At 44.8% G+C, this 16,797-nt stretch overlaps 1 protein-coding gene across 9 annotated transcripts in view; it reads left to right on the top strand.

Annotated features, from left to right (window-relative positions):
• KTN1 (kinectin 1) overlaps positions 1 to 16,797 on the top strand; it is a 74,891-nt gene that overhangs the window by 46,534 nt on the left and 11,560 nt on the right. For 7 of the 9 annotated variants that reach the window (XM_063399639.1, XM_063399632.1, XM_063399633.1 and 4 more), the window contains 19 exons: positions 837 to 871; positions 1,001 to 1,091; positions 2,417 to 2,485; positions 3,332 to 3,369; positions 4,008 to 4,098; positions 4,258 to 4,326; positions 5,856 to 5,893; positions 6,349 to 6,439; positions 6,540 to 6,617; positions 7,476 to 7,513; positions 8,519 to 8,609; positions 8,716 to 8,784; positions 9,138 to 9,175; positions 10,092 to 10,182; positions 12,100 to 12,186; positions 13,968 to 14,057; positions 15,035 to 15,115; positions 15,682 to 15,771; positions 15,855 to 15,947. In XM_063399639.1, coding sequence (XP_063255709.1) covers positions 837 to 871; positions 1,001 to 1,091; positions 2,417 to 2,485; positions 3,332 to 3,369; positions 4,008 to 4,098; positions 4,258 to 4,326; positions 5,856 to 5,893; positions 6,349 to 6,439; positions 6,540 to 6,617; positions 7,476 to 7,513; positions 8,519 to 8,609; positions 8,716 to 8,784; positions 9,138 to 9,175; positions 10,092 to 10,182; positions 12,100 to 12,186; positions 13,968 to 14,057; positions 15,035 to 15,115; positions 15,682 to 15,771; positions 15,855 to 15,947 — 1,368 coding nt within the window. The remainder of the gene's footprint in view (positions 1 to 836; positions 872 to 1,000; positions 1,092 to 2,416; positions 2,486 to 3,331; positions 3,370 to 4,007; positions 4,099 to 4,257; positions 4,327 to 5,855; positions 5,894 to 6,348; positions 6,440 to 6,539; positions 6,618 to 7,475; positions 7,514 to 8,518; positions 8,610 to 8,715; positions 8,785 to 9,137; positions 9,176 to 10,091; positions 10,183 to 12,099; positions 12,187 to 13,967; positions 14,058 to 15,034; positions 15,116 to 15,681; positions 15,772 to 15,854; positions 15,948 to 16,797) is intronic. The other 2 variants (XM_063399637.1, XM_063399635.1) reach the window with 1 other exon arrangement.

Raw genomic sequence — 16,797 nt, 5'->3', positions numbered from 1 at the left:
CCACTTCTGAAGACTCATACAGCTTAAAACAAGCAAGAACTTATTTCTACAACCACTCTGACTCTTAGAAATGGAAAACTCTTTACATTGTGATGTCTTTTGCCTCCTGCTGTGTATTTTTGCCCATGGCTCACCTGCTGCAGCCAGACTGGTGCTCACAGGATGCTGCACGTTCAAAGCTGTTGTTCAGCTCCATCTCTTTGGGATGTTCTATGGGAGAGTCTATGTGAACATCCCTGACTTTGCACCATTGTGGAATGAGAGAACTTCCTGAAACACTGGAAAAAACCTGGCAGGACAGGAAACTTTCCCTGTATTCCTGCTAGTCAGGAGCTCCCTGTCTGGAACTGCACCTTTTCCTCTGGTGGAGAACCAGATTTGCAGCCACTGCTCCCCTGGCTCTGGCTGATGTGGTGTCCTGCCTGAAAGAATGCAGGTGTTTTTTCTTGGGAGATGCTTTATGCTTCCCATCTGCTCACTCACAATGTGGTGATGTTGAAAAATCATTGATGTTCTGCTAAATGGGTGGAGCTTGTTGTTCTGATAAATGCTCAAAAGAGATTCCTCAGGTACTGAGCTGGCTGCAGGTTCATCAGTGTAAAACCATTGAGGCATTTGGGCTGGCTGTGTCCCTCCCCTGAAAGATTGACTTCTTTCCAACATCAGTTTTAGACACATCTGCCATGAGGACTTTCTCCCCCTACTTTGTTTTCCTTTCTTTATTAGTGTTACAACCAAGCTTCTGATTAAGTTGGTGCTTTCCAATAATTTGTTTTTTAAATCCCAAACCATTATCGATCCAATTAATGATGGCCCTATTTTTTTTTTCTTCATAGACAAACAAAGACTTGATAGAGCAGATGGAAAAAAGGTAAGAAACTTTGTTTTGAATCAGAGGCTAAAATAAAGATTTTGGTGGCAGTAAGGTTACTGTTGGTAGCTAAGCTGCCTTCAAAGTTTAATTCCCTTTTTTATTGATTTTCACTCTTGCTTTTTTCAGCATGAGAGAGAGGGATGATAAAATCAAGACAGTTGAAGAGCTGCTGGAGGCAGGGCTCATCCAGGTGGCTACTAAAGAGGAGGAGCTGAAGGTAAAATCCCTCCTATTCCTTTGGATGGGGAAACAGGGATTAGGTGCTCTTGTGCAAAGTGAATGTTGGAGTGCTCACAGTTCAGCCTGAATTCCTTCTGAACAGGAAAAGATGAGGTTAAACCCTTTTCTGTAAGATAGACTAAGCATGAGCATCAGTGGGGCACAGTAAGTGCTTCTCTCTGCTTAGTCTAGGGCAGATTTTACTAGGATGCCCTTTGGAATAATGGGAATATATTTCCAGAGCTGTACATTTGGTTTAATCTCCAACAAATCTCCCTTTAGGAAAGGGTGTTTTGTAAAACTTGGTATTGCGAAACTTTTTTGTTGTTGTTGTTGTTTTTGGCTTAGTTGATAATCTGAAGGGTTAAGTGCATTATAAACTAGTGACATTTCTGGGATGGTGATAAAGTTATTTCCTTTATTTATAAAGAAGGTAGTGATGAGAAGCCTGGAGAGCCAGTACAGAAGTGCCAGTTTGTTTTGAGCTGGTTCTTGCTGGAAAGCTGTGCATAGCCAGGACAAAGTGCCCTTTCTTAAGGTGCCTGAATTGCAGGGGCACTGCTGACACCCCTGTGCTGGGGAGGGGCTGCAAACCCTGAGGTCACTGAGCAGCCAAAGCTGTGAACACATCATGGACTCCTTCAGGCTGAAAAGGCCTCTGAGATTGAGTCCAGCCATTCCCCAGCACTAAACCACATCCCCAAGTGCCACATCTACGTATCCCTCCAGGGCTGATGGTGTTTTGCAAGTTATTTGTTTGAAATAATATTTTACAATTTTTTAATAATGCTGACAGTGATGTTTAGGTTAGGTGATTGTAATTCTTATTGTGCCTTTCTGTACAAATGCATCTTTGAATTCTGACATATTTTGGATGTTATTATTGACTCCAGAGTAGGCTCTAGACTGTTAAAGCCCATGGTGTTGTGTAATTTCTATTTGTATTCCCAAAGAGATGAGAAGCCTGTCTGTGGGAGAATCCCAGTATTATGTAAATACATATAAATAACTGGGCTGTCCAAAAGATGGGCTGTAACAGGATTGGTTACATTTGTTTTTTCTGACCTCTCTGCTCAGTTCCAGCCCTCCCACCTTGCTCTGTAGCTGGGCTCTAATTTCCTATAAATTGATGTCCACTCCAAGTTATCCATGGTGAATAATTACTCCGTTGAATACTTTGGCTCCAACAGCTGCAGGAGGGGGGTCTCTTTCAGACTTTCAAAGTCTTTCACTTATTCTAAAAGAAATTACTTTCCTGTCATGCTTAACACTTTTTTCCCCCCACAAATGAGGCTTTCATTATCTGTGTGTCTGCTTTCAAAGGCCCTGCGCACAGAAAATTCATCTCTGAGAAAAGAACTTCAAAGCCTGCAAATTCAGCAATCGGAGCAGGTAGGACTTTTCATCTAAAACTTTTATTACACCTAAACTAAATCTGAAAGAATCTTGCTGTGGTTGCAAAAGTCAAGGGAAGAAGGTGGAGATGCCTTTGAAGCCTGTTGGCAAAGCATCCTGTTTTCTTTCAGCGCTGGTCTGGGAGCTGATTCCTCTGTCAAATATTTCCTTTGCAGGAGTGTCAGAAGCAGGGCAGATGTGCAGGATCCAGTCAGTGCTGCCTGGGGGTTGGGCTGAGTTTGCCATGCTCTGAAATGGCTGTGGGTCTCCTTTTCCAGGAGCCTGGAGCAGCAGGCATGGCTGGCAGGCAGCTTGTGCTGCCTCAGCTTCGTGATGAGTGTTGGAGCTTGCTGGTGTCAAGCCACACTCTGCAGGTGTCACTTATCCCCCTTCTCCTTGTGTGTGATCAGTGACACTGTCACAGTGTTGTCACTTCTGATGTGCTGATCAGGAAGTGCTTGGACACCTCAGGAGGGCAATTAGTTCCTAGAAAATCATTAATGGAAGAGGGGAGGCACAGTGACCCCGAAGAGATGTACAGCAGTGTCAGTATTAAAGGGTAGCTGATGAAATGCTGGTGCTGAACCTCACCCTCTCCTGGTAAAGGTGGTGTGGGTTTGCTCTTGTTTTCCTGGAACTTGCAGCAAGCTTAGTATTATTGGTCTGCCAGGAACTGGAGACTGACAGCTAATTTTCTCAGGAGCAGCCAGATAAATAAAATCATTAGGCTGCTACATAGTTCATCCAGTGCCAGAGAGCTCCAGCTCTGTCCTCACCCCTCAACATTCACAGATTGTTTTGCTCTGTTCTGTTTTTCCTAAGATGAAGCTCTGTTTTTAACAGGTTTCCTTCCAGCCACTGGTGGAGGAACTGCAGAAAGTGTAAGCTACTGCACAAATTTAATTTCTGATTGTTAATTCTCTCTGTCTTTATTCTATAACTACAAGTGTGTTGCTTCCCTGAAATGATTGGCTTTTAGCTGGGTGAAGTGTGTGAGTGGCAGGAAGCATTTTCTTTTTTGAAACGTGTCATGCCAGATCAATACCTGCTGAAAATCCAGTTGCTTTTCTGCTAAGCAGTTAATTTCATAAACCTGCCTTTGACTAGGTGAGGAATTGCTCTGATTTGTCAGATAATCATTTTTGTTCAGTAGGCACTTTAAAAAGAGTGGGATTGTCCCCTGTGTGTGTGTGTTTTAAGCTGATAAATACTTTCCTGGAATGTCCAGTGAAGGCTGATTTTAAGTGTGTGTCATTCCAGGCACTCCTGATGTCTTAATTTGCATTTTTTGACTGTGGTAGTATTGATCTAGCATGTGAACTACTGCTTATATAAAGCCAGCTGGTTCTGCATTAGTCCCAGTCTTACTCTTCCTATTTGTTCCTCCTGTCTGGTCCCACTGTGGACCCCTGAGGCTGGTGATGGGATGTGATGTGATAGCAGAACCAAATTTTAACGAGTTTCCTTGAGTAGCACATATTTTTCAGCCAGCTAATGTTGTTTCTCTGCTCTTTTTAAGGATCCATGAGAAGGATGGAAAAATAAAATCAGTGGAAGAACTCCTACAAGCTGAAATCCTCAAAGTAGCAAACAAAGAGAAGACTGTTCAGGTATTTCTGTGCAATCCCTGCCTTCCTTCCTGTGTTGATGCCACGACCACATTTGTTTGTTACTGCTTGGCATTCTACAGTGATCAATTTGTAGCATCCATTTTTGTGGCGTTTTTGTGTTTCCATTGTCCAACCCTGTCTTGTTTTGTCATTGAAAAGGCTTTGACACAGGAAATAGAGGCTCTGAAAGAAGAAGTAGGAAATTCCCAGCTTGAGATGGAAAAACAGGTAAAATACTTTAGTGCCAGCAGTGTGAACCAGCCTTGCCTTGGGTGTGCTGCTCACTCGTTTCTGTTCTAGTGTGTTCTCTTTCACTGATGAATGTCATTGGGCAAGGAACTCTTTGATGCTGGAGCTACACTGTTCTTGGCTTTAAAGCCATAGAAATGGAGGATAACTAGTGCTGTCCTTCAAAAACCACACACCTCTGAAGCCTGAGCTTTTTGGACTGTCAGTATGAAATTTGGCAAGAATTGCTATAGCTCAGTGCGTTGCAACATTAGCTCTGCCTGGGCACACTGTCCCTGCAGCAAACATGAAACCTGGGACATCCTTGGGGGCTGGCAACTTGGAAATTTCAATTCAGTTTCAATTTTGCTGAAGTTACTGCTCCTATTTTTGGCCTTTCTGTGTTGCTGAAGCAATACTGCAGGCCCAGATAGGATCTGGTTTTCAGGTAAACCCAAGACTGTTTTTTTTTCCCCAGTGCCCAAAAAGAGTTCAGTCTTGGCACAGCTTTCCTTTAGCTATCAGGAATGCAGGGATGGAGGAGTATGGGCTTTTTTGGCACGATTGCTGTCTGGCATCCAAAACAAGGGAAGCCTACGTTTCCTCAGGGAGCCCATTCTGCAGGCAGCTTAATCCATCGTGCTGTCAGGAAGTTTGCTTGTTTGTGTGGGTTGTGTTTTTGGTCTGCACTCCTTTCAGTCCCTTTAGCTGCATTCCAACATGTCACCCCCTCCTCAGTGCTGGAGCTTTGTCCTTTTTAGGCAAAGCTTCACAGAAAACGTTTCCGTCTTGGGCTTTTCCTCCAAAGCAAATTTCCAGGAGCTGAGGGAGTTATTTGTATGTATTTCCTTCCCTGGAACTGTCAGAGCCCAGAAAAAAAATGCAGTTTAGGTTTGCTGTTTCTGGAATGCTCTGTGAGGGCTGCTTGCTCCAAAGGTGATGTATCTGTGAACCTTTTGGTCTCCTGCAAGCAGAAGTGAGATTTTTGGCAATGTCTGAAACTCCTGCTGTGTTGTGGTAGAGGATTGACAGGTAACCACTGTCAGGCTTTTACACAACGTTCAAAAGTAACATTCCCACTAAATCTTGTGTCTTCCATCCATATTCAGCCTTAGAATGGGAATTTCAGGGAGTGCTGACTTTTGAGAGAGCACCCAAAAATCTCCTCCTTATGAAGGTCTCAGTGGCCAGGGATGATCTCTGTGGTTGGAGCTGCAGTGAGATGATGGTCACAGCCACTCTCTGCTTCTTCCCCTGTGTCTCCTGTGGGCCTGCTTGTTGTTCCATTTGCACTGTTTCCTTTGCTGCTCTGGGAGTCACATTTTAAATTTTAAAAGTGGGCAATGTCAATAGTTGGAGACACTTGGTGCCTTGTAATTAAAAAACGTGCATTTATGCTTACTGCAGTAAATGGTGCCTGTTTTGGTGATGTCTGATAGCTTTTCCCCATGTTTCTTCATAGAGCAATATTTAGCATTTATGTGCCTTTTCCATGTGCATTGAACTGAAATGCTGATTGTTTTCTTTAGGTGACAATAACATCACAAGTCAAAGAGCTTCAAACTCTGTAAGTGCAGCTGTTAATGTCTGATCTGCCCCTCTCTGACCCCTTAAATCCAACTCAGGATGGAGGGATGTAGGCAGGGCATAGTGGAAAACCCACTTTGGTAATACCTGAGCTGCAGGGGTGGGGAAATGATCAGTCAGTCCCTTGTATCCCCAGCTGGGGAGGGGCAAGGAAGTATTTTTGGATGAGGAGAGCACACGTTTGTGAAACCCCTGCAATGTGTCAGCACAGAGTTTGCTTTCCCCTAATGAGCAGTGCCATTGATCAAGGGCATCTCCTGCTAACCCAGGCTGAAGTGGAAGTGTTCACACATTGATTTTTAGTAGGTGAATTGTGCTTGTGCCTTTGATCACAGATGCTGCTTTTGTTAGGTGCTGCAAAGCATGGGATGTTTTATTTTCAGATGGATGAAAGAGCAGAGGGTTTATGCTGTGTGTCTGTGTTCAATGGCACAGGTTGAAGGGGAAGGAAAAGCAGATGAAAACCATGGAGGCCTTACTGGAAGAGAAGGAGAAAGAGATTGTTAAGAAAGGAGAATGTCTGCAGGTAAGCTGCTTTAATATTCTGAAGGGAAATAAGTTGCAGCATTTCTGGCTGGGAAAAATAAATTCATGCTTTTAACCTTGCTTTTTTTATCTATCCAAAGGGTCAGAAGGATACAATTGCACAATTAACCAGCAAAGTTCAGGAGCTGGAACAACAGAACCTGCAACAACTCCAACAGGTACAGCCTGCAGAGTGGATGTGGTTTGAGAGTGCTGCTTGCTTGAACAGGAAGCTGTTTTTTTCTCCTCTACCTCACACAGAGGATTTGCATTGGCTTCAACTTAGAGATGTTTTAAATCCAACTTGACTAAGCTGTTTCTAATGCAGAGAGCCCACTAGTTCAGCTGTGTTCATCCAAAACAGGTTTTACATGGATAGCAAGTTCTGGGAGGTTTTAACTGGGGTGATACTGGGCATAAAGAGGAGCCTTGGTGGGTTGAAAGCCTTGGAGCTCACAGACAGTCCCAGCTGTGTCCCAGCCACCTCCTTGCAGGCTGAAGCAGTATCTCTGCAGGGCTCTGGGCATGCAGGAACTTTGGCTGTAACTGAGCATAGAAGCATCTCTTGAAGTGGTCAGGCTGTGCTGTGATCCCTTCCTGCCTTTCCCTGGGGCTGCAATATTTTGACTTTTGATTTCCTGCACTGGACTTGAGAGGAGACCACTGGACAACTCAAAGCCAGGTGTTACCTAATGGAAGAATTTTTCCAATAAGGTGGTATTCTGGCTCAGTTTGGATTCTTGTTGATGGTAAAAGTAAGAGACTGAGTTGAACTTTTATTTTGGGTGGATGTCTAGACACAGGCATTTATCCCAGGGGAAAGATGGAATGGAGAGCAATTGGCTGGTGTGAAGTTTGGGATGCTTGGTGTAAGCTCTGTTCCTGAAATCCATTATGTGTTTAGATATTCTTGGAGCAATTCCTGGTATTTCTTTGGCAAGTATCTTGCAAGCTGTGTGTTGCCCCTTCTCGTGCAAAGAGCTGCTGTTAATTTGAAAACCGTGCCATCAAAATGAGACCGGGAATTACTTTTTCAGGTACCTGCTACATGCCAAGTCCAGGACGTGGAGAACCTGTGAGTATGCAGAGTAGCAGTTCCTCAAGTGCCTGCTGGGAATATGCATTGAGTTCATCTTCAGCTGGAATGTTTGAATTGGTGGCAGGAATTTCGTGGGCTTTGCTAAAATGAGCTGTTGGTGCCGTGCCTGCTGTCCCTGCCCTGAGCTGTGCTGCTCTCACACTGGGAATGTGCACCCAGGGCTCTGTTAACCACTGCAAGTGCTGCTGCTTTTCATGCCTAGTGCTAATTTCTCCTTCTGTTCAGCGTGTTTAAGGGCTGCAGTGCCTGTGGCTCAGTCGGTAGCAGCAGTGAGCAGATCCAGTTTGTGCCATTTTCGGGCTGAGGTGCAGTAGCCAATTCTCCAGCTCCTGTTTTATGGAGAAGTGCTGCCAGGCTTTCCTCTGTTGTGACTCTGCTTTGTCTGGCTGCTCCAAGTCAGAGGAAGGTTGAATTAGACTGCCAGAAAGGGCTCTGTCTTCAAAGCAGCTCCTGTGATGTCCTGCTCTCCCAGCAGAGCTCTGGTACAGCTGGTGTGCGCTACCTGAGGCAGCCTCAACACACAAAATGTATTTGACTTCTGCTGCACAAACTGGCCCAGTGTCACCCTGGTTTTGAAGACTTTTTTAAGCCTTCTGTTATATTCTTCATACTAGAGTCAGAAATTTCACCTTATCACATTTTCTACTATAAACACTGGCCATGTTTTGCTGTCTTTTATTGTTTACATATTTCTAGGTAGGAAGAGAAATGTGATTGACAGTTAGCTCGACCAACGTGGATTGAGAAGTAGAATTCCATCCTCCAATCCACGAGCACCATAGGAAATGTATAAAACTGGGTTTTGTAAATAAACTGGCCCTTTTTCCTGCTTCGCTCACCAGCGTGTCCTCATGTAGTTCTTCCCGTGTCCACTGTGACAGCCCAGTTTGAATGTCTGTCCCTTTTTAGCATAAATTCTTACTTTAACTTTTTTTTTCTTACTTTAACCCTTTTTCCTTACTTTCTAAACCATCTCTGCAGGTTGAAAGGGGAAGAAGAACAAATGAAGAAGTTGAAAGCTTTGGTGGAAGAAAAAGAGAGAGAAATTGCAAACCAAGTAAAACAGTTACAGGTAAAGTTCTGATGGAAACAAACAACTTGTGTTGAGGAGTGTGTATATTGTGAGTGTATATCTCTATTTATACATGAGTATATATTGCCTTTTTTTCTTCCAACAGGATGTGCAAAAAGAAAATGAATCTTTCAAAGCTCAAATACAGGAATTAAAGCAGGAGAACTGCAAACAGGTACAGCTTCCAATTGGAGTGGAAGTCAAAAGTGGGTGGTGGTAGCTTGCAGGGATGGCATGGGAATCCAGGAGTTGTCTGCCTGTAGAAATCCAGGGGCACCTTTGGGGTTGGGTTGCACTGAGCCAGCTCTTCTGCCTGTTGCATATCTGTTCCTGCTTTTTTTATCACATGGATTTGCAGCCTTGTGCTCTTTCTTCTGCCTGCTGTGTTCCTGGCCAGAGGAGGCTGCTCAGGATTCCCTCCAAGGCCCAGAGTGCAGCTTTGTGCTGCTGCAGCAGTGCCTGGTTAACAAGGCAGATCCTGGTCTTTGCTGCTGCCCTGCTCCTAACACACCTCTGGTCTCTTTGTAGGCATCTCTGGCTGTCCAAAGCGAGGAGCTTCTGCAAGTGTGAGTACTGCCAGGAGAGGAATGCATTAGAGAATTGATTCAGTTCACTTAATTGCTCAGGAACTTTAGAAATAAATGTCAAATGCACAATATCAGAGTATGTGAAGTGGCCAGTAGAAAAAAAAATTAAATTACTGCTTAATAAAAGTTGAGCATGGGAGATTGTGCTCACACTGCTAATCCTCAGGTGTAATCTCCTGCAGACAGACAGTGCTGGCACTATGTTGTGCCCACCAGAGAAGCAAGCCTTGATTGATGTAGTTTTGAATGCATGCCAGCTCAGCTGTATGGCTGAAGATTTAAATGTTGGTGTTTCAAGCAAAAGTGACAGGCTTTTTTCTTGGAACTTCAGCTTAGCAGAGGGTTGTTCCTATTATAAAATCATCTGGAAATCTCTTCCAGGGAAAATCTCGGGTAAAACTGTGTTATCATGTGAGGCTGAAGCACATTAAATAACTATGTGGAGGCTAATGCTATATTGTGCAAAGCAAATTGCCACTGTCATACATTTTTGGCTGGCTGAATTATTTGTCTTTCAAGCTAAATGACTTACAAATTGTGGATTTGGTGAAATGAACGCTCCCATCCAGCAGGCAGTGCCTCTTCTGTGGTGTTGCACTGGCGTGGGCTGGCTGACTCTACCCTCAGCTAATGTGTTGCCTTCTCATGGCCTCGATAAATGTGTGCAGATGCCTGTTGTAGGCAAACAACAGCTTTACAATGGGTTTGCTCAGGCTGAGTGGTGCAGGGAGCAGTGGGAAGCAGGCGATGCTGCCAAGGCAGTGGAAACAGCTTTTCAGAGGGAGCGTGTTGCTGGAAGGGAAGGCAAGTTAATGTGTGGGAAAGGGTGTCAGTGCTTCACTGGGAATTTCTTCAATGTCTCCTGAGTTGTTTGTGCTCCCCTTTGTTCATTCAGGGTTGCAGGCAAAGAGAAGGAGATCGCCAGTCTGCAGAGCGAGCTCGCCTCCCAGAGAAATGCTTTTGAGCAGCAGAGGAAAAAGAACAACGTAAGAAAATTCTTCCCCCACCGCCCCAGAAAACCCCTCAAAACAACCCAACCTGTGTTCCCAGCACTCCTTGAGGCCTGGGGCATTTTGCAGAGGGTGTTTCTGACAGCTGTGCTGTGTCCCTGGGCACTCCTGTCCTCTGGGAGGGACTCAGCACACTCTGCCCTGCTCGGAGTTGTGTCAGCTCCTGCACAGTTTGTTGGTTGGATGAGAGGAGGGAGACTTGCTAGGGGACACATCCCACAGCAGGTTCCTGGGGTTGGATTCAAGCCTGGTTAACCCTGTTCAGAAACATGTCCTTTGCCAAGGGGAGGGAGGGTGGGAGGAGGAAAGGGGCTGTGCTCTGACAGAGTTCTGGTCCCTGTGTGTGGACATGGGGGCAGGGATTACCTTCAGAGGGCTCAGATCTGGCTGTTCCCATTCCTAAGAGTGACTAATCCTGATATTCCAGAGGAAGTGAAGGGCTTAGCCTCCCAACAGCTGCTGATGGTGCAGTCTGGGTTGTCTGTAGGTGGAATTAAAGATTGTATCTTCCATCACAGAGCTGTGGAGTTACTTCCTTGTAATGCATTGCCTGTGCAGGGCAGGGGAGTGTTATCTTTTAAGTTTTATGGAAGAAAGTTAAAGTACAAGGTGTTTGTCTCACCTGTCTCTCCTTGATACCTTGTAAAATCCAATGAATACCAGGCAATGAGCTTTATTTCTTAATAGTCAGACAATCTAAGGAAAATGCACAAGGAGAATACTGAGAACTTTTGAGCAAGGAGTGCTGTTTAAGAGCTGAAATAGAGAGAAAGAGGCTGAGTAGTCTCAGAAGACAGATGAGCTGGAAAAGTAGAACAGAGGGTCTGTTTCCTGTGGATTCACAAGGTCTGAATACCCTTTGTGCTGCAGGCAGAAGTCTGGCTGCTGCTAAAGGCAGACCAGACCTGTGGGTCCCAGCTTTTTCTCATTTTTATCCAATGTTGTGTTTATATCCTGTGAAAAGCCCTTAGGATTGTGGGCAAACAGAAATGGTGAAGTAAAACTAGTGTAGGTGCTTGCTAGGCTTTTGATGAATTTAAAATGCAACCTTTCCAAAACAGCCCTTTGCTAAAGGAGATTTGCTCTGAGGAAAAAACTTAAATCTATTTCCCAAGCACTGTAATCTCCTTGCTGCAAGGCCCCACCATCCTTCCTAGAGAAGAGCTGTGAGGCTGCTCTTAGAAGAGCTCTCAGCCTCTCACTGAGTTCTGTTGACACCTTGTGGAGTACACGTTTGATGACCTCGCCAAGAAAGACACAGGAGCACGGCACCGTGGCCTTCCCACGTGGATCTGGGATGTGCTCACCACTGCTGAGATCCCAGAGCCTCCCAGGAGGGCTGCTGAGCACCAAAGCAGTTTTCTGTGGGTGCACTGGAGAGAGCTGCAGACCCTGAGCTGTGTGTTCCCAAAATCAGCCCCGGTGCAGCAGCGGGTCTGGGCTGGGGGCTGCCTGCAGGATCAGGGTAAATGTGCACCTCCATTCTCCTGGGCTCTGCACTGCAACATTCCTAACACTCTGTTGTGTAATCTGTGGTTTGGTGTCTGTGTTCCTCACTACTTTTGAAAACTTCCCTCTTTCCTCTTACAAGTGCAGTCAAAGTGTGGGGTCGCCGTAGTGACAAGGCTCTGCAGTAACTCTTGCATCACTTTTGGACACGGGGGCAGGATGGGCAGAAATTGGCTTTTTTTTCCCCCCTACTTTTCATTCACACTCTTTGAACATCACACTTGTTTTTGCTAGTGTATGTCATACTCCCCAGCAAAATCACCTTGCAGTAACCAGCATTTGAATGCAAGTGGTGGAATGTAATGCGAAATATTTCTCTGAAGTAAAAGCGAAAACAGTTTGAGTATTGGCTGAACTGAAATCATTCTTTCTAAAAATGATTAGGACCTTCGGGAGAAAAACTGGGAAGCAATGGAAGCATTGGCATCAACTGAAAAATTGCTGCAGGACAAAGTGAACAAGACTGCCAAGGTTGTAATGTTGACTGCTAGAAATGATGCGTTAAGCTAGAAGCAGATCTGCAGCTGGTTTTTTAAGTGAAATGGAGACATTGAACTTTTACTGCAGTTTAAGTATAATCTCTTCTGAGTGATCATTCATATACTTTCACCTCTGCTTCTTCCTGTTGTCTTTAGGTTGTTTGTTTTTCTTTTTTAATGGTTAGTTTGTGGGCATGCTGACTTTTGATTTCTGTTTGCATAATTGTTAGAGCTGTCGTGAATTGTTTCTGGTTTGTGGGGAGCTCCAGATTAAAAGCTGTGCTGGTGAGCAACCTGCTTTCTTCTACTGGGCTTTGGCTGTGCTTGAACAAATCTGTTGGACCTGGGAAGAACCAGAACTAAATCATTATTAAGAAATCTGGGAGCTTCTTAGAAAAATGGTGTGACCATGGCTTTGAATTTTGTCCTTGAAGGCACCTGAAGCTCGACAGGGGCTATTGGACCAATGTTGTGTGAATTGCCCTGAAAGTAGCTTGTGTTGGCTGTGGGCCTGATTCAGTGTTCATTACCACTGTGCAGAACTCAAAAAAACCCCAAAGCACCCAGCTAAGTGTAGGAACACCAGTCAGGCAGGCAGGAGCAGAGGAGCTCTGCTCTGGGGCTGTGTCTGTGTCCCCGCTCTGCAGGGAGGAGCCTGGCCCTGCTCTGGCTGTGTGCTAACCCTTGCCTGCTTTCTCTTGCAGCTGGAAAACTTCAGCAAAAACAGCCTTTTACCCCTTCATGGTGCTCCCAAATCACTGCCAACCAAAGCACTTAGCACAGCCTCACCACCTGATGTCTCCTGTCTGTCTCTCTCTGAATCTGCTCACGCCACCCATCCCTTGCAGCAGAGGAGCTCAGAGCAGCCAGGCAGCACCACTGATGTCAAAGGGAAGAACAATCCCAAACAGCAGTGAAGGATTTTGGCTGAAAGCTGCCCTTCTGTGCAGTGCTTCAGGCTTTCTGCCTTTAAATGGGAGCCTGAGTGTGTTGTATGGCTAAACTAACCCAGTCTGCCATGAGCACAGCAAGCACGTGGCTACTCTGCTTTTAATGTTAAATATGTGGAAGGACAGCTCTGTGGTGCCTGTGGCTCTGGGGATTTATATTTGCAGAGCACTAACAAAAAAAAACCTGGAAATCATCACACAGCTCTAATAATTATCTCCCATTGCATCCAGGGTTGGGAAAAGAGGATGTAAGTGGCTTCCTCCTAAGTATTTAAAAGTTATGTTTAAAAGTCTTACTTTCTTGGCCTGGTTCAAATGTGCATTAACACAAAGTTTCCTTTTGATTTTAATTCTCTGATTTGGATATGATGGCATTACCTTACGGTGATTTTTTTCACACCTAAAGTTATTTTAAAAGTACGGATTTAAAAAAAAAAAATAGAAATAGTTGATTGACCAAACTATTTGATTTTGAGCTAATCTGAGTGGCAGTTCGGTGTGATCTGTGGATGCAGTTGCTCAGCACAGTGCAGTTTGTGTTGTGGACAAGTGAACAGTGGTGTAATTTCTGTACAAACAGGCTAGATTGGAGGAGAACTTCAGAAAATAAAAGCTGAAGCAAGAGCAAACTCAAAGGCCAAATTCTGAAGCAATTCAGTGTCCATTACTGAAGCAATTTACTGGCAATTTTAGGGACTACAGTGCCTTTCTCACTTAGAAAAAGAGTTCCTGGGTTAAGTAAGCTGCTGTAGGCAGAGGAGAGGCTGTTGCCAGGTGGGTGAGCCTGGTGCCCAATCTCACCTGTGCCCTCCTCTTGCTTTAGGAGAAGCAGCAGCATTTGGAAGCTGCCGAGGTGGAGACGCGCCAGCTCCTGCAGAAGCTCTTCCCCAAAGTCTCTCTCCCTTCCAACATGGTAAGAGAAGCAGAGAAGTGGCTCCTCCTCACCTCCTGCGAGCAGTCTGGGAGCTCTGGTGCTGCTGTCTGGGCAGTCCTGGGATGTTTCCTCACAAATTCTCTGTCCCAGGGTTTTTGTAGTGGGATGAGAGTGTCTCTTGCTGGTGATTCCTGTACTTGCACAGGAAAGCAAAGCTGCAGACGAGTTGCTTCTAGAAGAGCAAAATAAAAGTTATTATCTTGTGGTTTTTATGCCCCAGCATCTGATTTACCTGTTGGTGTTATCTTGTGTCTCACTGAGATAGTAAATTTTCAGGGGTGGATAATGCCTGCTGTGTTTGCTCACTGTCTGGCATGATGGGGATCTATAAATTCCCAACCTCTCCAGAGGAGCTGCAGTGCCTCAGTGACAGTTCATACAATATAGGGGATTTTTATTTTGTTCCCGAGCACTGATTTCTAATTTTATATTTCTGGTGGCTTTCAGTGGTTTGCAGGGAAAATGCCCTTGGGTTCATGGGGTTCAGATGGGCTGAATAACATCAAGTGAGTCTGGAAAAATGGGTACATTTCATTTATAACCTCTAGAGGTTTTGAATATTCACATTTAAAATAGTCCCCAAATGTGCTAAAGCAAAACCAGTCTTTAAAAAGACTTTCTGTAAGGTTATAAAACAACCTTCTTAGAATTACACAGCATCTGCTTGAAGTGCTCAGGGATTTTGGGAAAGGTTCCTTTGAATCTTCAAATGCTTATGTGACGTGCAGGGAGTCCTGTGTCACCCAGCTGTGTTTCAGCTCATCCAGGCCCCCCTGAGCTGTGTGTGTGTCACCACCTCGTGCTCCTGGGGTGCTGCCAGCCGTGTGTGGCACTGGCTGAACAACAACCACGGGGCTGTGTGTGAGCTCCAGGGACTGGGGGCACAGAGACCCTGCAAATGTCCTGAGGAGAGTTCTGAGGTCGTTCTCAGCCTTAACTGAGTGATTTCTCAACAGAGCCACAGCGAATGGATATGTGGGTTTGAAAAAATGGCTAAAGAATACATAAGAGAGGCTTCAGGATCTGAAGATGTCAAGGTAGGCACAAAAGATGGACAGCTGGTGTGTGGCAGAATGTGTTTGTCCAGTATAAACCTTAAAAATTGTGCTGTGTTCAGGTTCTCAGACAAGACACAAGAGAATTGTTTTATGTTAATTCTAGAGTGGTTTTGGGTTAAAGATCATCCAGTTCCACCCCCCTGCCTTGGCCAGGGATGCCACTCACTAGACCAGGTTATTCCAAGCCTCATCCAGCCTGGCTTTAACACTTGCAGAGATGAGTCAGCCACAGCCTCTCTGGGCAGCCTGCTGTTTAGATACTTGGAGAAATGTATTTGCATCTTTGATCAGTACCTTGTGGAACTGTGAGTTCATGAAATTGAAAATCCCCATTCTCCTTTTTTAAGTAACAGGATTTTTCAGTAACTCAAGTTTCTGACTGGGCATTGAGAGCTGCAGGTGAACACTGCACTTGCTGTTGTCTTTTCATGGGTTGGGAAGACAGACCTGTCCAGCAGTGATACCAGCTTGTTGAAATAAGATGAATAAAACTGAAATCCATCCACTGGGATGTGACTCTTGTGGTGCCTTTCGTCCTTTGCCAGGCTATGGAGCAGAAGCTGAAGGAGGCTGAGGAAATGCACATCCTGCTGCAGCTGGAGTGTGAGAAATACAAATCTGTTCTGGCAGAGACAGTAAGTGGGATGCCTGGTCACCTCTGTGATGTTCCAGCTGCCTTTCTTCTGCTGTGAGCTTTCAAATCCCTCTCTCTTCCTAGGAGGGGATTTTACAAAGGCTACAGAGGAGTGTGGAAGAGGAAGAAAGCAAATGGAAGATAAAAGTTGAAGAATCACAGAAGGAACTTAAACAGGTATTTCTGAAGTTGGTTTTTTTTTCCTCAGCAGCCAGGCAGGTTGTGCTTGAAGTCACAGAGGGTGTCTGAGCTCTGTGAAGGCAGGTGTGGAACAGCCCTGGCTGCCTGGTTTGATGTGTGTATGACCAGGGGATGAAAAAGGTGAAGCCTGCAACAAGTCTAACAGGAATGATTCCTCATATCAATGATATTTTGGTGCTCTGATACTTAGCTCCATGTGAACTTTTCATTTTTGAAGGAATGTATTTCCACTAAAGAGATTGAAAATGGAGAATTTTTTCATATCTTTTGATTTGTGTCACTGTTTCTGTTGCCATTTTTACAGAAGCAAGAAAAATGAGCAGCACAGGTATAAAGTCTTTGACATTATGATAAATCTGTATCACAATCACAGAATCACTGTGGTTTGGGTTGGAAGGACCTTAAAGCTCATCCAATTCCAACCCCTGCCATGGCAGAGACTCCTTCCATTATCCCAGGTTGCTCCAAACCCCATCCAGCCTGGCCTTGGACAATTCCAGGGATGGGGAATCCGCTGCAGAAAGCAGACAAATAATAAATAATAATATTAATGCTGATGGGATAGGAAGCCAAAGATTGAATGTACAAGTGTCCCAGTAATGTGCCCAGGAATAGATATTTTTCTGATCCTGGTAACTTGGACTCTGTTTTTATTCAGCACATAGGGTTTTTTCCAAGTATATTTGTCAGCAGATATGCACTCCTTGTACTAAAACTGAAGCATCATAGAATCATAACCATTTTCTGAAAGCTGTTAAAATACTGCTCAATCCATTATGGTCAACTAATTACACTTGAAATTGCCTGCAAAGCTTTCCTTTTAGGA

The sequence above is a fragment of the Prinia subflava genome, chromosome 5, assembly GCF_021018805.1.
Source record: "Prinia subflava isolate CZ2003 ecotype Zambia chromosome 5, Cam_Psub_1.2, whole genome shotgun sequence".
Classification (NCBI taxonomy): Eukaryota; Metazoa; Chordata; class Aves; order Passeriformes; family Cisticolidae; genus Prinia; species Prinia subflava.
Note: the sequence above shows the minus strand (reverse complement) of the source record. Positions and strands in the feature narration are given on the sequence as shown.